The sequence below is a fragment of the Myxine glutinosa genome, chromosome 11 (genome assembly GCF_964187855.1).
Source record: "Myxine glutinosa chromosome 11, kmMyxGlut1.1, whole genome shotgun sequence".
NCBI classification, from domain to species: domain Eukaryota; kingdom Metazoa; phylum Chordata; class Myxini; order Myxiniformes; family Myxinidae; genus Myxine; species Myxine glutinosa.
The window spans coordinates 19,139,608-19,161,346 of NC_136271.1; the positions used below are offsets into that span (position 1 = coordinate 19,139,608).

Sequence of the window (21,739 nt, forward strand, 5' to 3'; positions counted from 1 at the left end):
CCAGGAGAAGGCAGGAGCTCGTAACGTGCCGTTTGGACGCACAGGGTTATTATGGAGCGAACGGTAGGGGGGTGGGCTCTGGTGCAGTTGGCGGTTAATCACTGGCGGCTATGGCCGTGTTTACTCGCATGGCTGGAATATTCGCTGTTCGCCACCGGCGCGTTTGGCTGTGGCCGCGTACTCGTACCACCAACGCCTCTTCTTCTTCCCCTCTGGCGCATACGCAATATGGCGAGTTACAGTTCAAAGCCTCAAAGCGCTATCGCAATGAAGTTCTCCCAAGTCCTTCTCCCTCAAAGTCCTCGCGATATGCGCTCGCTGTAAAAGTCCTCCTCCCTCAAAGTTCTGCTCGTAAGTCCTGTCGAGGGCTTTGCGCACCGCGTTATATAGGCACGCCCAGCGAACCTCCTCGAACTCACCAGACACGCCTCTCCACGCCCTCTCACGCCATGCCGCTAGAGCCCTGATTAGCTGGTGGCTCTTACCGTCATCGACTCTGACGCTCTGCCTCGACTCCGCCCCGAACTCAACGCCACTCACCCCGCCCTTTTCAGGCCTACCTCATGTTACTAGACTAGTGGGCAGCCAATGCTTAACAAACTGAGCGGGCAGCCAAATGGGGCGCGGGATGGATTCCGCCCATCGAGGTGGAATTGGAGGGTGGACGCAAAATGAAAGGGACCTACTCTCATGTCTTTACACAACGCAGATATTAATAGGGGAAATGGCCTATACTTACACATACTATGACATAACTAATACTACAAGTGGGCCTACGTGTTGCTCGTGGAACTAACTCTGAGGGGCAAACCTCTAGCATTTATTGAAGTCAGATGTACAATCTCAAAACCGCAGCAATATATATATACATATATATACATACATATATATATATATATATATATATATATATATATATATATATATATATATATATATATATATATATATATATATATATATATATATATATATATATATATATATATACTGTATATATATATATATATATATATAGACTTGGCATTTAATATGGAATATTTTTTTTGTGGGGGTGAACTTACTTTTCAAGATGTCTTAGAACCAAAAGTTCATTGGAGTTATGTTGAAATTATTCTAGATTTTGTTAATGTGACCTTTAAAAGAAACAAAAACCACATTTGACATTTCGAAACAAATAAATTGATCCTTGAAAGTGATGTAAACTGATATCGAACTCAATTCATGGACAGTACTGTGTTAAACTTCTGTAAGTTTTCCAGAAGTATCTCTTTATTTTGCACATTAGGCAATTTTTTTTTTAACAAAAAAAAAAGTTAAACTACGACTGGGATTACGGACAGTAAAATTACAGTTCAATACTTCGTGTAACCCCCATGAGCATTCAGGAGAGCACGTACACGTTGAGGCATGCTGTTCACGAGATTTGCCAAGGTTTGGACAGGAATCGCTTGCCATGCAGTGACAATAGCCTGCTGCAATTCACGCACAGAGGTCGGCTGCTGGTTGAAGTGGTCGATTTGACGCGTTAATTCTGCCCACAAGTTCTCTATCGGATTCATATCCGGGGACATGGCAGACCACTCCATATGCTCTACACCACGGTCAGCAAGAAAGTGTTGGATCATGCGAGCATGATGAGGCCGTGCATTGTCATCTTGGAAGACAAAGTTTCCTCGAAAGGCTGCACGAGCAAATGGAAGCAATGTTTCTTCCAGAATGGCCCTGTACTTGAACTGGTTCAGGTTTCCATTCAGAAAAAACCAGGTCAGTTTTGCCCCCTGCATGAAAAGCAGCCCAAACGGTCACCCCACCACCTCCAGCCTGGACTCTTGGCACTATACAATCTTTGTTGTAGGCTTCATGCACTTGTCTGCGCACTGGGACGCGGCCATCTTGACGATAGACCAGAAATCTAGACTCTTCACTGAAGGTCACGTGATTCCAGTGTCCTGGCTGCCATTGACGGTGCTCTCTGGCCCACTGCAATCGGCGCTGGCGGTGTTGTCTGGTCAGGCGTGGCTTTCTCAGGGGACGCTTGGCACGATAGCCTGCTTGAACCAGTCGTTGGTTGACAAGCCTTCTGGATACAGGCACATTTGTCAGTTGCTGCCACTCAGCGCTAAGCCGATTAGCTGACTTGGTACAGCCATTGCGGACTAACCGGTGCAGCTGGCGATCATCCCTCCTTGTGGTTCTGCGGAGACGTCCTGGCCTCGGTATTGGAGTAGGGACACCCCTCTGAGCATTTCGTTTCAGGATCTTTGACACCTGACCTTGAGTGATGCCATACTGCCGAGCAATAGCACGCTGTTTCATGCCGTAATTTCGTAAAGCCACCACTCCATGAGAAACAGCATTGTCGAGTTGACGGACCATCTCCAGAGGAAGCGGCAATAACTTTTGGAGATGTGCAGCAGTTGTTTTCCACTAATACAGAACGCAACAACCCTTGTATACCCGACTGTGAAGCCAATGATCAAATGCACCTGCCCGTACATTTTGCCACGCCACCTGTGATATAATCCTGTTGTTGACTTCTTGCTGCGACAGACAATCAGTGACATGGTTCTTTTAACAAATAAATCACCAAAGTGTAAAAGAAACTCACCAGATTGACATACTGAGTTAAGAAAGTAAACACAAGTCAAGAAAAAATATATATTCCATATTAAATGCCAGTAGGTCTTTCACGAGACTCGATTCAGTATACAAAAAAGAAAAAAAAGAAAAAAAAAAGTCTGTATATAAATATATATATATATATATATATATATATATATGTATATATATATATATATATATATATATATATATATATATATATATATATATATATATATATATATATATACATACAGACTTGGCATTTAATATGGAATATTTTTTTTGTGGGGGTGAACTTACTTTTCAAGATGACTTAGAACCAAAAGTTCATTGGAATTATGTTGAAATTTCTATATTTTGTTAATGTGACCTTTAAAAGAAACAAAAACCACATTTGACATTTCAAAGCAAATAAATTGATCCTTGAAAGTGAATTAAACTGATATCGAACTCAATTCACGGACAGTACTGTGTTAAACTTCTGTACGTTTTCCAGAAGTATCTCTATATTTTGCACATTAGCCAAAAAAAATTCAACAGAAACAAAAGCTAAATTATGACTGGGATGACGGACAGTAAAATTACAGTTCAGTACTTCGTGTAACCCCCACGAGCATTCAGGAGAGCACGTACACGTCGAGGCATGCTGTTCACGAGATTTGCCAAGGTTTGGACAGGAATCGCTTGCCATGCAGTGACAATAGTCTGCTGCAATTCACGCACAGAGGTAGGCTGCTGGTCCAAGTTGTCGATTTGATGCGTTAATTCTGCCCACAAGTTCTCTATCGGATTCATATCCGGGGACATGGCAGGCCACTCCATATGCTCTACACCACGGTCAGCAAGAAAGTGTTGGATCATGCGAGCACGATGAGGCCGTGCATTGTCATCTTGGAAGACAAAGTTTCCTCAAAAGGCTGCATGAGCAAATGGAAGCAATGTTTCTTCCAGAATGACCCTGTACTTGAACTGGTTCAGGTTTCCATTCAGAACAACCAGGTCAGTTTTGCCCCCTGCATGAAAAGCAGGCCAAACGGTCACCCCACCACCTCCAGCTTGGACTCTTGGCACTATACAATCTTCGTTGTGGGCTTCATGTACTTGTCTGCGCACTCGGGCGCGGCCATCTTGACGATAGACCAGAAATCTAGACTCGTCACTGAAGGTCACGTGATTCCAGTGTCCTGGCTGCCATTGACGGTGCTCTCTGGCCCACTGCAATCGGCGCTGGCTGTGTTGTCTGGTCAGGCGTGGCTTTCTCAGGGGACGCCTGGCACGATAGCCTGCTTGAACCAGTCGTTGGTTGACAAGCCTTCTGGATACAGGCACATTTGTCAGTTGCTGCCACTCAGCCCTAAGCCGATTAGCTGACTTGGTACGGCCATTGCAGACTAACCGGTGCAGCTGGCGATCATCTCTCCTTGTGGTTCGGCGTGGACGTCCTGGCCTCGGTATTGGAGTAGGGACACCCCTCTGAGCATTTCGTTTCAGGATATTTGACACCTGACCTTGAGTGATGCAATACTGCCGAGCAATAGCACGCTGTTTCATGCCAGAATTTCGTAAAGCCACCACTCCATGACAAACAGCATTGTCAAGTTGACGGACCATCTCCAGAGGAAGCGGCAATAACTTTTGTAGACGTGCAGCAGTTGTTTTCCACTAATACAGAACGCAACAACCCTTATATACCCGATTGTGAAGCCAATCGTCAAATGTACCTGTCCTTACATTTTGTCACGCCACCTGTGATATAATCCTGTTATTGACTTCTTTCTGCGAAAGACAATCAGTGACATGGTTCTTTCAACAAAGACATCACCGAAGTGTAAAAGAAACTCACCAGATTGATATACTGAGTTCAGAAAGTAAACCCAAGTCAAGAAAAAAAAAAAATTCCATATTAAATGCCAAGTCTGTATGTATATATATATATATACTTCCTGTCTCTCTTTGGCACATGAGCATTGCGGTCAACATGTCTGTGTGTTTCTCGGCAGAATAACTTGACAAAATGATCAGCTAGAATTACCAAGTTCGGAAAAGAGCTTCATATTGTACACAGAGACATGATTATCCATTAATCACATGACAGCCTTTGGCGAAGGCATAAGTAAATATATTCCTGTACTACATTTCATTTAATACTTTTTCTTGTGAGCTCAAAGTTGAACTTTTCTGAAACATTGACAATATTAAACTCTGTTCCAAATTTGGCAATTCTAGCTGTCATTGGTGTCCAGTTATTCTTCCAGAAAACAGACAAACACCCATATGGGAACATCACAAAACTCATGCGCTCGGCCTACAGCTGGGAGTTGGTAGGAAAATAAAAGAGGAAAAACAGAGTGTATAAGATGGGAAGTTCAAGTGAATGAAAAGCGTTCATTATTCCCTTGGGATAGTTGTGTAACATCTTGGAGTTCCTTTGGATTATGCTCTTGACTCAATGGTTAATAGGATTGTTGGTCAATCTGAAAATGAAATCCTTTTTTCAGTTTTTTTCTCTTAAAAGGTTGTAAGGCCATCTTGTGTCAGTGTTGTGGGTTACTCCAATGCACTTGCCACAATGGAGGTGGGACAACCATGCTCGGCAAATATCTTGCACATCTAATTGGACTTGCATTTGAAGTCAGAATTGCCACTGCACAGAAGATGGAGCCAATGAATTTGGGAATATGGAATTGAGCTTTGACTTGGAGGGGTGGGAGTATGAATACAGTAGTTTATGTAGGTTTGTAATTAATAGACAGTAATGGCAAGTCTGCTCTCTTTGACTGAAACATTAATGTCGAGAAATGCAATAGAAGAATCCCAAATCTCTTATTACAATACAGTAAACATACTGTGTATGGTTATGTCGTTATGTATGTTTGTTTGTTTATATGCGACGAAAACGTCTTCTTCTTCTTCAAATAAAATTAACACCCTCTTAATTAGCCCTCTTAATTACGTTTAGACTGCTGAGACCCCTCAGACCATTGATGACCCTTTAATTCCCCCAAGACCCTTAAGACCACCACGACCCCTGAAGACCCAAAATACCCTTAAAGACCTAAAAGACCCTAAGGACCCTGAAGACCCAAAACACCCCGAAGACCCAAAACACCCCGAAGACCCAAAACACCCCGAAGACCCAAAAGACCCCGAAAACCCAAAACACACTGAAGACCCAAAACAGCCTGAATACCCAAAACACCCTGAATATCCAAAACACCATGAATATCCAAAACACCCTGAATATCCAAAACACCCTGAATATCCAAAACACCCTGAATACCCAAAACACCCTGAATACCCAAAACACCCTGAATACCCAAAACACCCTGAATACCCAAAACACCCTGAATACCCAAAACACCCTGAATACCCAAAACACCCTGAATACCCAAAACACCCTGAATACCCCAAAGACCCTTATAGGACCTTCAGACCCAAAATACCCTTAAATACCCCAAAGAAACAAAATACCCCAAAGACTCCAAATACCCCAATACCCCAATACCCCAAATACCCCAATCGGCACTCTGTTCTTGCCCGGAGACTCTTAAAGACCCAGAGGAAACAAAATACCCTTAAGACCCAAAAGCCCCTGAAGACACCGAAGACCCAGAAGACCCAAAACACCCCCAAATACCCAAAATACCCTTAAAGGCCCAGAGGATCCAAAAGACCCAGGAGACCCAAATGGCCCTGAAGACCCAAATGGCCCTGAAGACCCAAAACACCATGAAGCCCAAAAAGACCCAAAAGACACCGAAATTGTCAAAGATGCCTATCCCTCTGAAACGACGTGTGATGAGGCGCGCAGAGCGTGCCGAGTCACGCTAGTAATTATAATGTGGGACTTGTGAACTGGTCAACGATTTGTGCTCAATATAACCGACACAAATATTTGCATAGCTCAGATCCATGTTGGTGACAATGGATACGCTGTTGGGCTGCTTGTAGAATATCTGGCAAGCAAAAAGCGTTGAAAGTGAGAACGAGTTCAGTGAAGCAGAGTTGAGTTTCGGTGAAGCAGAGTTGTCGATTTAAATGAGAGTGTACGAGTATTTCATGTCCGTAGTGAATATAAAATTTCTGTCCAACGGAAACCTGAACTGTTCAAAGAATGTGAGTAAATGATGGATGTCCTGGATGAGTAAAAGAAAGAGAGATTGAATGAGAGGAGCCATATTATTTACAGGATAACTGGAGATTATTTCAGTAGCTACAAGTAGAAATGATAGAATAGAAGACTGGTTTGATGTATTTGTGGATCTTTGTTGGAAATATTTGTGACATTTGTGGAGTGGTGATGATGAGGTTGCAAGCAATCATTGGGTGTTTGTTTTGAAATCAAAATCTCAGATGTCGCTTTGACAGACTATTGGTTCACAGGGATAATGTTGTTGTTGTTGTTGTTGTTGTTGTTGTATAGCCCCAGACAGTTCCCTCTAACAAGCCTGTGGCCCGGAGACGTCCGATCGATCTCCCAGGAGTGGACCCAGGGATCCTCCACATCCAGGCCAGTGCGCACCCCTATCTTCACGATGTCAGGGCCATGATAGTCAAAAAGAGGGACAGAGAAAGAAAGAGAGAAAAGACAGAGACAAGTGGGAAAGGATCGGCCCATCAGGACCAATCGGCACTCTGTTCTTGACTGAGCTGACTCTTGATGATTGGTTTCGGAGGGGGTGGGGGGGGGGTGCGGGGTAATAGGAGCTAGGAGGGGGGAGTGGTCCAATGGGAATTCCAAATGTTTAACAATTCAAATTGATCTATCAGGGATTGGATAGGAATATCCTACTTGTGGTGGAAGAAAGCCTTGAGTTTAGCATGGCAGATAAAATTTGCTGTGTCTTCTTTCACAGTGAATTTGTCCATTATTTTTGACATGGAGACAAAGTTCAAGCTTTCACTTAAGACTGATTTTTTTGGCCTCAAGAAGAGTTAAGTTGTCGGCACTCATTACAACTGTATTGTGTGGTTCTTGTGGTGTATCAGTGACAGGAGGACCAACGAACTGATTGGGTTTCTGGTGCTGGATTTCCGTTAAATGATGAAACAGCTTTGAGTGATGTTCCTTAAAACTGAGATGGATGGAATTAACTAAGATTGCAGAACAGTTCATTTCAAGCTCGACACTTCAATCCTCCTGAAAATTTGTTCAGTCACATAGCAGTCTCTGCTAAATTAGGCTTCCAAGAAAAGCAAGCATTGCTTGGAAGACCGATTGTTCCTGTTAGGATTCTTGTTTTTATTATTATTATTACAAGCCGAAACCCGTGGAACATCCACGGAAGGGAGGATGTGGTGTATGGATAGAGTGTACCATTATGGATGGCATAGGGGATTTGCTTGTCCGAGTAAGAGTTAGGAAGAAAGATGAGAATGAAGAGTACGTACCGTATATGAACAACGTATTTATTGCTCAGATTTTTCGAGTATGGCTGTACGTGATAAACAAAGAGTGCGGTTGGAAGAAATTATGGTAAACCCACCTGATGACGTTAGCGTACACCGCGATCGACGACACCGGCACAAATGCATGCTCTGGATTGTCCACTCAGTGGACGGCTTGCTTTCGCCTTCGCCTGTCCAATCAGCGGACGGCTTGCTTCGCCTTCACCCAGTAGACGCCAATACGATGGCGTCGTATCGGCAGTTAATCGGATGCTTTTGGGCCCCAAAGTCAACTAATTCAGATTTTTCGAGTATGGCTGCACGTGATAAACAAAGAGCGCGGTTGGAAGATATTATGGTAAACCCACCTGATGACGTTAGCGTACACCGCGATCGACGACACCGGCACAAATGCATGCTCTGGATTGTCCACTCAGTGGACGGCTTGCTTTCGCCTTCGCCTGTCCAATCAGCGGACGGCTTGCTTCGCCTTCACCCAGCAGACGCCAATAAGATGGCGTCGTATCGGCAGTTAATCGGATGCTTTTGGGCCCCAACGTCGGCTAATTCAGATTTTTCGAGTATGGCTGTACGTGATAAACAAAGAGCACGGCTTCGTAGATCGTAAATCCATTAGTGCCGTGGGCATCGGGTCACTGGGTGCGGCGTAAAAGGGATAACAAAGTCGAGTCCTTACGCTATTATTATATAGATTATTATTATTATCATTATAGTTGTCGGACTTTTTTGTACCTACCGTACCAAAACACCTTTGCAGACAGCCATATGACACAGTGCATGGTTGTATCCTGAGACAAAATCATTGTCATGATAAATTTTGTTTTTGCAATTTTGACATAATGGCTGCCATTGCTTATGACGTCATAATCTTTAAACATTTTCTTCTCCAGAACCGCTGAACGGATTCATCCGAAACTTCACAGATATGATTGACAACACATGAGAACATATTTTTGCAAACGATGACATCATCAGTCACTTAGTATGGTGGCCATCTTGGATTTAAGGAAGAATATATGAAAAACTATATCTCCAGAATCTTTCAACGGTTCAATCCAAAACTGTGGCTAAAAATATTGGCACCCTTGAACTTTCTTCAAATAATGCACCATTTCTACCAGAAAATTGTTGAAATTTAAAAATCTTTTGGTATCCACATATGTATGTCTTTGGTTTGCAGTGGAACAAAACAAAAAGGCTGAAAAAATTACTAAATCTTAGCTTATTCCATACAGAAATCCTAAAATGGCCCGGATAACATTGTTGACACCTTTTAGAAGTTGTGAGAAATAAATAGATTTCAATTAGGTGATTCTCCTTTAATTTGGAATTGAACTCACCTGTGGTGAGTTGCAGGTGCCTGCGATATAAAAATCACCAATTCAACCAGTTTGAATAGAGAAAAGGAGTCATTCTGCGTTTTTTTGTCACCGTGTGTACCACAATGAGCATGGAGAAAAGAAAGAAAACCAGAGAATTGTTTGAGGAAGTCAGACACAAGATTGTAGCCAAGCATGGACAATCTCAAGGCTACAAGTCTATCTCCAGAGACTTTGTTGTTCATGTATGGTGGATATGCAATGTTATCAGGAAGTTGAAGACCCATGATACTGCAGCCAACCTCCCTGGACGTGGCCGCAAGAGAGCTTGATTGAAGATTGCAGCAAAGGGTTGTTCGAATGGTGTAGAAAGCACCTTAATCAACTGCCAAACAGATTCAAGCTGACCCTCAGACACAAGGTACGACAGTTTTAACTCACACCATCCGTCGCCAACTCAATGAAAGGGGGTTCTATGGTAGGAGACCCAGGAGGACCCCACTGCTGAGAACGCCCAACTGGAGTTTGCCAAAACACACTTCAACAAGACAAAATCCTTCTGGGAGAATGTCCTGTGGACGGACAGAAGAGAGCAAATTAGAGCTTTTTGGAAAAGCACATCATCTCTATGTTTACAGAAAACAAAATGAAGCCTCCAAAGAAAAGAACACCTTCCCTACAGTCAAAAATGGAGGAGGTTCGGTGATGTTTTGGGGTTGCTGTGCTGCCTCTGGCACTGGGTACCTTGAATGTGTGCATGGCATCATTAAAACAGGAGATTACCAAGGCATTTTGGAGCGCAATGCTCAACCCAGTGTCAGAAAGCTTGGTCTCTGTCAAAGGTCATGGATCTTGCGGCAGGACAATGACCCCAAACTCACTTCAGAAAGCACCCAGGAATGGTTCAAGACAAAACGCTGGACTGTTCTGAAGTGACCAGCAATGAGTCCAAATCGAAATCCCATTGAACACCTGTGGGGAGATCTGAAAACAGTATTTGGGAGAAGGCACCCTTCAAATCTGGGAGAACTGGAGCAGTTTGCACAAGAAGGGTGGGCCAAACTGCCAGTAGAGAGGTGTAGGAAGCTCATTCATTGCTATAGGAAGCGCTTGACTGCAGTTATTTTGTCCAAAGACCGTGCGTGCTACCACATATTAAGTCTCGGGTGTCAATAATTTTGTCAAGGCCATTTCTTTTTATTTTCTGATTTAAAAGGATATACTGTATTAAGTTCTGAATCAAAAACAAAGGTTCTGTAAAATTAACAGTGAAATAAAGAATTGTGGAGACCAAATACTTTTGTCAATTCCAACTTATTTTTTGAGAAAATTGTGAGTTATTTGAAAAAAGTGCAAGGGTGCCAATATTTTTGGCCACAACTGTACGTATGATCGACTAACCAGGAATGTTTTTTTTTTTTTGCAAACGATGACGTCACTAGTCACTTGGTTATGGTGGCCATCTTGAATTTAAGCAAAAAATTAAGTAACCTTTTCTCTAAAACCGCTCAATAAATCAATACAATACTTCATAGGTGTGATGAACTCCCCATAGTGAAAATGGTTTCTGAACTATGACATCATCAGCCATGTGGTATGGTAGCCATCTTTAACTTAAGCAAAAAAAAAAAAAAAAACTTTTCTCCAGACCCGCTGAACAGATTAATCCGATACTTAATCGGTGGGAACAACTCCCTCTCGGGAATGATTTTTTCTGAACAATGACATCATCAGTCACATGGTGTGGCAGCCATCTTGGATTTAACGAAAACCTTTAAACAGCTCTTTTTCCAGTAGTGCTGAACAGATCAATGCAAAGTTTCATATATATGATCAACTACCCATGACGAATAACTTTTCTGAAGTATGACATCATCAGTCACGTGGTGTGGCAGCCATCTTCGATTTAAAGAAAAAATATTTGAAAACCTATATCTCCACAACTGCAAAACGGATCAAACCGAAATTTCATAGGTATGATCGACTACCCATTAGGAAAATATATTGCAAACTATGACATCATCAGTCATGTGCTTGGAAGCCTATCAATACTGCTCGCAGTTCTAGTTTTCTTCATTTCAGCAACACTGACAGTCAAAAGGATGAAGAACAAAGCCTAATCTTGGAATATTGGATTCCCACAGGATTAATGAGCATTTTTCATTCACTTAGACCACCTGTGCTTAACAACTTTTAAATCTTTTTCACTTTGTATTTTCCAGTTTATATTATATTTTATTTTGTTTGATATTACCTACCCATCCTCATGGGAAACCTAGAAAGCGCTACAAGGATTGTCTAAACGCTACACTAAAAAGCTGTGATATTGACCCGGCCAAGTGGGAACACCGGACCACAGATCGCTCGTTTTGGAAAAGGAGTGTCAACAAAGGCATCACAAAATTCGAAGAGGTGAGATGTGAGCGTATCCACCAGGCACACGTGAGGATAAAGAATCTGGACCAAGCAGCATCAACCAGATTCCAGTGCGACACGTGAGGGAGACCGTGTGCAACTGCGGCTGGCCTCTCTGTGCATTCGCGTGCTCGCCACAGGACATGATAACCCAACAGTCTTCGTCGGACTCGACGTGACTTCCATCATCATCATCATCATCATCATCATCCATCCTCATTTTACTCTTCTCTCTGCTCTTCCCTTTTCCCTTGCTCTCTCCTCAATCCTTTTCTCCCTTTGTCCTTTGTATCAACCCTTTGTTCTTTTTCCAATCAACCTTTGTTCTCTTTTTCCTAATCTTCATCAACAATCTCTCTGACTCTCTGGAAAATCCCCTTCATCTATTTGCTGACGATGCGACCCTCTGCCACGACATCCCTCATCCTTCAGACAGACAGGCAGGCAGCAGCCTCTTCCCTCTCTTCAGACCTTAACAAAATCACAAGCTGGTCATATACTTGGAATATGTCATTCAATCCTGACAAATCTCACTCCGAAATGACTGACTGGCAAATCCTCCTGTGTACTTTCTCAACAACCAACTTGAAGAAGGTGTCACTAAAACTCTTGGGTCTCACTATAAGCCATGATCTTTTTTGGACAAACCATATTTATAAGTTGGCCTCCAAAGCCAGTCGCTGACTGGGCATCCTTCATCATACAAAGTCTTTACTTGGCACACCTGAAGTCTTGTCCACCTACAAGGCCTTCATCCACAGCTTCATGGAGCACTGCTCTCCCCTCTGGGCTGGCACACCTGCCTTACATCTTGCTCATATTGTACATCATGGTAACCAAGGCGTTCAAGATTATTGGAACATCCCATGATATAGGTGAGTGTTTGGGCTTATCACTTGCCCATCGCAGACATGTTGGTGATCTCTGTCTTCTACTACCTCCTTCTGGTCTTGTACCGTCTGCTCTTTCCGTGCTTTGCCCTTTCCCTCCCTCCCTCCCCCCACACCCCCACCCCCGCCCCAAGTTTCCGCAAGGTTCCCACGGTCCATCATCAATCCGCTTCTGGTGAAACTCTCAAAGTATAGAATCACTGCTCACCTCCACTCATTCGTTCCTCTTTTCCCCACCTGCTGAACCAACTTCTAAATTTTCTTCAATGTCATTCTTCCCTCCACCCCTTCAAGTAAGCTGTTCCCCACCATCTCAGATCAATCCCCATCAATAAAACACTATCTTTCCTGAGCTCATTAAGCACCTAGCCCCCCCCCCCCCCCCCACCCCACCCACAACTCTTCCAAAATTTCAGGTTTTTCCTACTTGAGAGTTCACTTCTGTATCCATCTTGTCCACCTTGTGTGTCCCTCCCCTGCCTCTAATTCTTCGTCCTCCACGACCCGTAAATCTTCATCCTCCCCCTACGCCTAATTATTTGTCCTTTCTTGTGAAAAGCCACGATTTTAGCGTGGCAGATAACATTTGTGTCTTTCACAGTAAATCCCCCATCCTCTTTCACAGTACAGCAGAGTGGACGGTGTTGAGGATATTCCCACCATACGCCGAATACCCCCAAAGCCTCCCAGTACCCCTAATTCTTCCCCACGTCCTTTATTAGTCTCAGTCTCACCTCTATTTTGAACCTCAAACCTGCTGTTGGTGTCCCCAACCCCATATCTCTTTCTGCCGTTCCTTCTTTTCTGTTGTATCCTGATTCATTCTGTTCTACCTCTTCTAAAATTATTGACTTTGTATACAAAAAACCGAATTTTCATTTTTTAGTTTCCTTAATATTTATCATCTCTCTTCTCTCCCATCCATTCTTTTTTTCATTTTCTGTTTGTTTATTATTATTTTTTCCCCAGTCCCATTTGCAGTTTCCTTGACTCACAACTTCTAAACCTTGATGCCCCATTTTTTATGAGATATCAAAATAAGTAATTTCCACCCCATGGGCACTTTGATTCCTGGTGTATTACTGCCACACACACCTCAGTCTCACTTCCACCCTCCTTCAACTTTCACCCCTATCCCAACTCCCTCTTTTCTTCCGATGAAGGGTTAACACCCAAAATTTCAGCTTCAGCCTTGCTTCCCATGGTGGTTAGCATCACATGTTCTGTTGATTCCGTCCACTGTTCTACCTGTCTGCCGACGCAATACGATGCCAGCTTACCATGTTGGTTAGCAATGAAGACTACTTTCCATTGTGGCATGAGAATCATGAAAAGAGCTGGTATGAGTTTTTACAGTAGCACCATGGCCAGCACCATATTTTTGGCATGACTTTTTTCAAAACTTTTTTTCGCATTCAGAAATAACATATCATTCAATCTATGGAATATCTATAAAAAGTGAGCACAGAACAGTAATCAGGAGGCTCTCTGCACCTGAGAAGCTGCCAAGGCGCAGCGAGTGTTCGTCTCGCCCATCGTACACGTGCAGGGTGTCCCACGTGTGTTCTGTTGCAAACTTCAAAACCTGTAGCTGCATTAATCATGAGGGAACAGCGAAAAGGTTTGGATAAGCACATATGTACAAACTTTTATTGATTTAAAAAAGATTTGGAAAAAACAAGCTTATTGCAGAAATTCAATGGCTGGTGGATGCCAATCTCACAGTCGCACAAGAGATGTGTAAAGGGTACCGTGTCCGGTGCATGTGCCACAGGGATGCCAGCCAGCTGTGTAGCGGGATGGTGATTTCACTTATGTAACGCCACAAACACGAACCACATGACAAAAAGGCTTGATATTTCTCTTCACCGTTAATCTCATGCTTCTGTGTGTGAATTAGACAAACCTTTCTCGTAATTATATAATACTAGTGGGGTCACCCGTGGCAATCCCACGGGCATGGAGGTGTATCGTTGCGATCGGTGCAGCCGTTTGTGCGGTACCCGGGACAATAACGTTAGGCGGGAGTCCAAACCTGAAAATGCTGGAGACCAAAGCTGAAATTGGAAAAATTGGCCTATTTTGTCTATTTTACTCCAGGGGGTCCCAGGATTACCCACCCAAAATTTCGTTGCGATCGGTTCAGCCGTTTTTCCGGTACCTGGGAACGGACGGACGGACAGACAGACAGACGGACGGACAGACGGACAGACATTTGGTGAATTACTGTAAGATAAAACTGGTACCATATCTCTCGCTGTTTGAAAAAATAAAATTATGAGAAAGGTTTGTCTATTTCACACACAGAAGCATATGTGATTTCACTCTTAGAGGAATAACCATTCTCAAGTGTTCTAGGCTGTGAACAGATCTGATGATGTGTACATGCTCTCAAGGCCACATGTAACATGATTGGAACCACACGTATGCATGCATGAATGTCTCTTCGTGTTTTGGGTAGCTGGGAGCATGTTGATAGATTGCCATCTGGAATGCGTCGATGTTACTGAACCAACAAACTATTCCACCCACTAAAATGAGATTGGAAAACATAATGCAGGGACATTTGTTGGCCTGGATAAAGGTGAGGCTCTCTCGCTGAAGGCAAGATTAAAGAGGAATAAATCATCGGTCATGCGCTTCCGGTACAGGGACAGTTTGCAGAGTGACCAAGTCAAACGTTTCATAATCTGCTGTTGTTATAATGTTTGTCACTTGTACAACAACTGACTGTGTAACACATTATTCAGCATTACACACAAGGAACTGTATTGCAGGAGGTAAGGAGGCCATTCGGGCCATCATGCCTGCGCTGCACAAACCCAGTATCCATCACACATCCACACAAAAACTACCTATAAATCCGGCCAATATCCTCATACCGCTCTACCTCCAATACATCCAGTACCTATCAAATTCCAATTTAAACCTATCCACCCCCTCCACTGCCACTACCTTTCTTGGGAGACCATTCCAAGCATTCCCCACTATCCGACTGAAAGACCCCTGCCTTGAAACTGCCCCAACTCTCACTTTGTTACCCTCAAGCCTGGTCCTATTACCTGGTCCTAATACTGTCAACTCTGCTGAAAATTTCCACTATACCGATCTGGTCCACACCCTCCATTATCTTAAACATCTCCATCAGATCCTCTTGCAATCGCCTCCTTCCTAATGTAAAAAGTCCCGTCTCCTCAAAGCCGAGGCCCAGAATCAATGCAGTAGCTCTTCGCTGTACCTACCCTTTCTATGGCAGATATAGTAGGATTCCTTATGGCTGAAAAAGGGTTCAGGTGATTTCTAATTCACAAAAGCGATCTGAAAACAGTTTCTAAACCGACTTGAGGTGTAGAATCCGTATTCTCATAGTGCAAATGCTGAATTTTCTGGAATCCTGGTAACAGAGTACCTATTAATTCAAAATAGCTAACTGAGACATAAAGTACAAACGTTGGGCTGTAAAGTTCCCTACAGCTATAATAGTCGAGACACACTCAGTAGTATCTCATATGACTCTTTCATTGATATGCAAATTAGGATATCGAGACCATTTTTCAAATGGGTCCCGAAATCAGAAAAAATCCCAATTACTTTTTCAGAGGACGGAATAGTAACAATAGTCTATCAAGATGAGGATCAATGTGTCAACACGTTTATTAAATCACTAAAATTAGTTACATAAACTTCACTTATAACATTGATGAGGTGGCCATTCAGGTAAATTTTTAGAAATACAAACACCCACTCCCTTCGGGAGCTTTGGCAAGTCACCTGCTACCTCCACCTTCCCCACCGCTCCCGCTCGCATGAGCTGACCCTGGGTACAACCAACATGTTTGCAAAATGTGATGGACATTGGGTGAAAGTTGTAAGTCGATTTGACCCCCTCACCCCTCATGGGGGGAGGGGAAGGGGAGATTCTTTCATTTGTGCCCATGATCTGATTATGGGTACAACCAACATGTCTGCAAAATGTGCAAAACGTTAAGGACAGATTCAGATGAAATTTGGTGGACCGACTGGGTGTGGCACAAGGACTATTTGATCTGATTTTGCTGAATATCGGGATACAGATCCAAGAATTCTTAAATTTATGAAGTGCTTCTTCACCATTGTGCGATGCGGCCAAAAACGACATACAGCACAGCACGATATACATGTATTAAAAAGTTATGGCCAGATTCTGGCGGAATTTGGTGGACCGTCTGGGTGTGGCACAAGGACTATTTGATCTGATTTTGCTGAATATCGGGATACAGATCCAAGAATTCTTAAATTTATGAAGTGCTTCTTCACCATTGTGCGATGCGGCCAAAAACGACATACAGCACAGCACGATATACATGTATTAAAAAGTTATGGCCAGATTCTGGCGGAATTTGGTGGACCGTCTGGGTGTGGCACAAGGACTATTTGATCTGATGTTGCTGAATATCGGGATACAGATCCAAGAATTCTTAAATTTATGAAGTGCTTCTTCACCATTGTGCGATGGGGCCAAAAACGACATACAGCACAGCACGATATACATGTATTAAAAGGTTATGGACGGATTTAGACGAAACTTGGTGGATGAGTTGGGTAGGTGCCAAGAACAAGCCGATTCGATTCTGGTTCCGGTCCGGAAACAGATCCTGCTTATCAGTGGGATACAAAACGTAAACTGTTCAGCCTGTTGGAGGTATGCGCCATACCGAGTGTCGTTGTAGTTTGTGTCTTAGATGGCCTTTTTCAGAACTTTTTTTTCACATTGCCTCACTGAATTGGGAAAACAACTATTTTTGTGGTTGAAAGGTAAAAAGGTCAACTCAAGGTCACACTTAGAAAATCATTTGGTGTATGTGCCCCGGTTCGGTTTGCTTGATTCCATCCTGTTGCCTGTGTTGGCTGATCACCCTGATGCGTGGTGAGTAAAGCCGATACATCACCCCCTCCCCTTCCACTCCCCTCCCTCCCTTCCCGTGCCTCCTCCCCACAAGCCCTCTCCCTCCCACAGATCTCCCGATGTCCGTGTTCTCCGCCGTTGTACTTGTGTGCTTCCCTCTCTCTCCCCATCTTGTCTCCCGCTCCCTTTATTGTATGTTTTATGTGTCAGTTTGTTTTTATGTGATTAATGTTTAATCTTACACGAGCCTCGATCTTGTATCGAAAAAAAACAAAAAAAAACAACCAAAAAAACAGCCACCATTCTCCAGGATGTCTCCTACATGTTCCAATTATTCGCAGGCTCTTTTACTTTTATTTGTCATCTTCCAAATTGGGAACCTAAACGAGAACATGCCCCGGAATTGAACGTGATTTACCAAATGAACCTGTCCATTGTACTCGTATATTGTATTCACAGCATTGCTACGGTTAAAATATGCCGGTGCACATCCAACTGATTGCAGACCTTGGACTTGCAAGAAGAAGAAGCATCCAGTGTACAAGTGACAAAGAAACAGACGACGACTGGAGCACGGGTTACATTACCGCATCACTCGACTCTCTGGAAACCAAGATAGGTGAAGATCGCAAGAAAGATTTGCAAATACTGATCGATGACCAGTTCCTCATGCCAGGACAATAACAGAGCATTCACCTGAAACTCCACTAAAATGCATCATAACAGATGGTTACGGTTAAACTGCACTTAGTTCCTGACAGAGCAAAGATAGAAACAATGTGTGATTTGAACAGGACATTCCAATCTACAACTGAACGAAAGACTGGAATGTATGGCGACACAAGGTTGATCCTTCATCCACACAGTGAAGATTTGAGAAAGGCCGCAACAACAGGAAAGATAAGCAAAGATGTAGTACCAACACATTATGCAGTGAATGAATCGAAAAATCTTGCCAATATTACAATGACACTTCCTCAGTCAGGAGAAGACAAAGCAAGTTGGAATGTTACTTGCAGATGCATTTATCGAGACATTCGGCACAGCCTTCACAAGACGATGTTCACGTACCCAACACCAGGCATCTTGCTATAATTCACCAAATGTCCGTCCGCTCCCAGGTACCGCAAAAACGGCTGAACCGATCGCAACGAAATTTTGGGTGGGTAATCCTGGGACCCCCTGGAGTAAAATAGACCATATTGTTTTTCCAATTTTTCCAATTTCCAATTTTTCCAATTTTCCAGTTTTTCCAAACACGATGGAATAATATTTACCGATATGAACAGTGATGTGGCTTTTGTTGAAATTCTACAAATACTGTTTAGGTTTTGATGATTTGCGTGTGATATGATTTAACGGATGTTTATATAAATCGTTTAAAATAACAAAAAGCCTTCAATTTCTGATATTTTGCCTTTTCGTTTGGGCCTCCCAATTGAAGCCCCGCCCGTAGGGCAGGTACCGTTGCTAGTAAAGAACATTGAAGGAAACATGGAGCCAATGATGACTCTGATGATTAATCATGATGAAGCAGACACAATGCTGATTACACATGCCATCCACTTTGCAGATCGGGCGTCGTCTCCAGATGCAACTCACATATGGAGCCCACATACCGATGTACCGCTCCTGCTGTTACACTGAAGCCCATCTCTTCTTGCACACGCATGTTTCGTTTGGCAGGATACGACATTTGACGTTGCTTGGCTGCACGGTAGCATTGGACATGAGGAAGCATTTGACATTGCTGGGCTGGCATGCTTTAACTGGCCGTGATACCATTGGGAAATCTGCCGGACGAGGAAAGATGACATGGTGGAATCTGCATCTGTCATTAGAAACAGCGGATGACAAAACACATCGTTCAAGTTTTTCGACAATTTGGGAAATCAACAGAGTTGTCAAACACAGCAGTACAAGCCTTTTCAAAATTTGTGGATTCAAGCTATGCTAAGTAAAGGTATGCATACACTCCGAGGCAACACATTGGCATCTGTTCACCAAGAAGATTGCTGAGGAGGAGAAACTTCCACTGACACCTGACAGCTTCAGGCAGCATCTGCTGCGAGCCTTAGCGCAGACCTGTGCACAGCGACATGCTCATGTTTCACACTTGCCACTGCTCGAGTCGTGAAGAGTGGACGGTTAGGTTGGAAATGAGAGCACAACCACTGGAGCTCAATAACACCGGCTACAGGTGCTGTGCCATCTGCTACAATGGCACTCATCAAGTGCACCTGTCAAGGGACGTGCGACACTTGGCCCCGTTCTTGATACAAAGAGAACCTGCCCTGTACAGATATGTGCCGAGGCATCAAGGGATGGATGCTGTGAAAATAATGACCCAAAAAGCTTTCAAGGCATTGAATCTGATGAAGAAGACTTTGAAGAAACCATGTGTTTTTTACTTCTCCCCTCTCCCCCTACACCCCCCCCCCCCTCTTCCCATGCCTCCTACCCCCAAGCCCTCTCCCTCCCACAGATCTCCCGATGTCCCTGCTCTCCATCTTGTTCTCCCACTCCCTTTTTTTTTTTTTTTTTGTATACAAGATCGAGGCTCGTGAAAGAGCTAACATTAATCACACAAAAAGACAAACCGACACACAAAACACAAAAAACAAAAAACAGAGAACGAAAATAATTTCAGCGCATTCGACGAATCGCTGAGAGAAAAACAAACCACAAGGTCTGAGACGGTACGGTAGTCTAAGCCTACGAGTACTAGGCCGCAGAATACTCGATACCATTAACCGACGATTGTGTATACATGAACGAAAAATTAGCACCGAAAATTTTCCAAAACATACGCTGTAGGTACATACACCGAAAGATAGATACAGTCTCGACAAAAACACAATTGAGAAATATCACTTAGCTTCGAAAGCGTGAGCGCATGGAGCAGCTTCGAAAAGACGTGACCTCGCCTCGCCCTTTATCATTTGTTTTATGTTTTATGTGTCAGTTTGTCTTTTTGTGATCAATGTTAGCTCTTACACGAGCCTCGATCTTATATACAATAAATAAATAAATAAATAAAAAGAGTACCTTATCCCCCAAAGAACATCGTGATAACCCTTTATTAATCACATTTCTTGATTGAAGCTGAAACAGTGTGATATTTTCTTTCTACTGATAAAATGCGAGACTCGGTAAGGATCAATACACTGATAACTCGAACCATGAAGAAATATTGTACGAAATCAATAAGGCTGTCAAACGTCACCCACTTCACCAGGAGTAGCGTTCACTTATTGGCAATCATATCATTTAAAATGTGCACGTACGTGGCAACGCTTGAGTTTTTGGATTATTTATTCGTGGCACGAATTCACAATTTGGACACAATAAGGATACATTTTGGGACAAGGGTCACTTAATACACGGGTTTTTTGGGCTTTTAAAGTCGATTTCACAACAACATGCAAAAGTTCCTTTTTAACTCCACCACTGATGGTGGATGAGGGTTATGTTTTCACCCCTGTTTGTTTGTCTGTCTGTCTGTCTGTGAATAAGATGTCCCAAAAACTTGTGGACGGATTCAGACGACGTTTGGTGGAGAGGTTGGGTAAGTGACGAGGATGAAACGATTCGATTCTGGTGAAGATCCGGATCCGGATCTGAATCTGAGAATTTTATATTTGATTCTTCACCATTGAGAGATAGGGAAAAAAACGAAACATAGGACAATATCTCAACAAGTTGTGTACAGATTGGGCTGAAACAGGTAGTGTGTGTGACAAGGAAGACTTGATTCAATTTTGATGAACATTGGAATCCGGATCCGGTTTAGATAATTTTTTTAGCGATTCTTCACCATTGAATGATAGGGATAAAACTGACATATAGCATGTTATCTCAAAAAGTTGTAGACGGATTCAGCTGAAACTTGGAGGACAGGTTTGGTGGAATTCACCGTGTGTGCCACTTCACCGTGTGTGACAAGGACAAAATAATTCGATTTTGGTGAAGATCCGAATATGAGAATTTTTTTATTGCTTCTTCACCATTGCGATATAGTTCCAAAAACGGTATATAGAATAATGGGATTTGGACCTGAACTAAAATCTAATCGGCTTGCTCTCGTCACCTAACCAACTAACTAAATCATCTACAACTTTTTGAAATATCATGCTACACTACATGGCCAAAAGTATGTGGACACCCAAACATCAAACATCTCATTCCAAAATCATGGGCATGTTGGAGTTGGT

The 21,739-nt window shown here is 43.0% G+C and overlaps 1 protein-coding gene across 1 annotated transcript in view; it reads right to left on the bottom strand.

Moving 5' to 3' along the window:
- Positions 1 to 21,739, bottom strand: part of LOC137436088 (CUB and sushi domain-containing protein 3-like) — a 1,358,203-nt gene that overhangs the window by 374,662 nt on the left and 961,802 nt on the right. Inside the window, exon 36 of the mRNA XM_078786463.1 lies at positions 14,135 to 14,231. Within this exon, the coding sequence (XP_078642589.1) occupies positions 14,135 to 14,231 (97 nt within the window). The remainder of the gene's footprint in view (positions 1 to 14,134; positions 14,232 to 21,739) is intronic.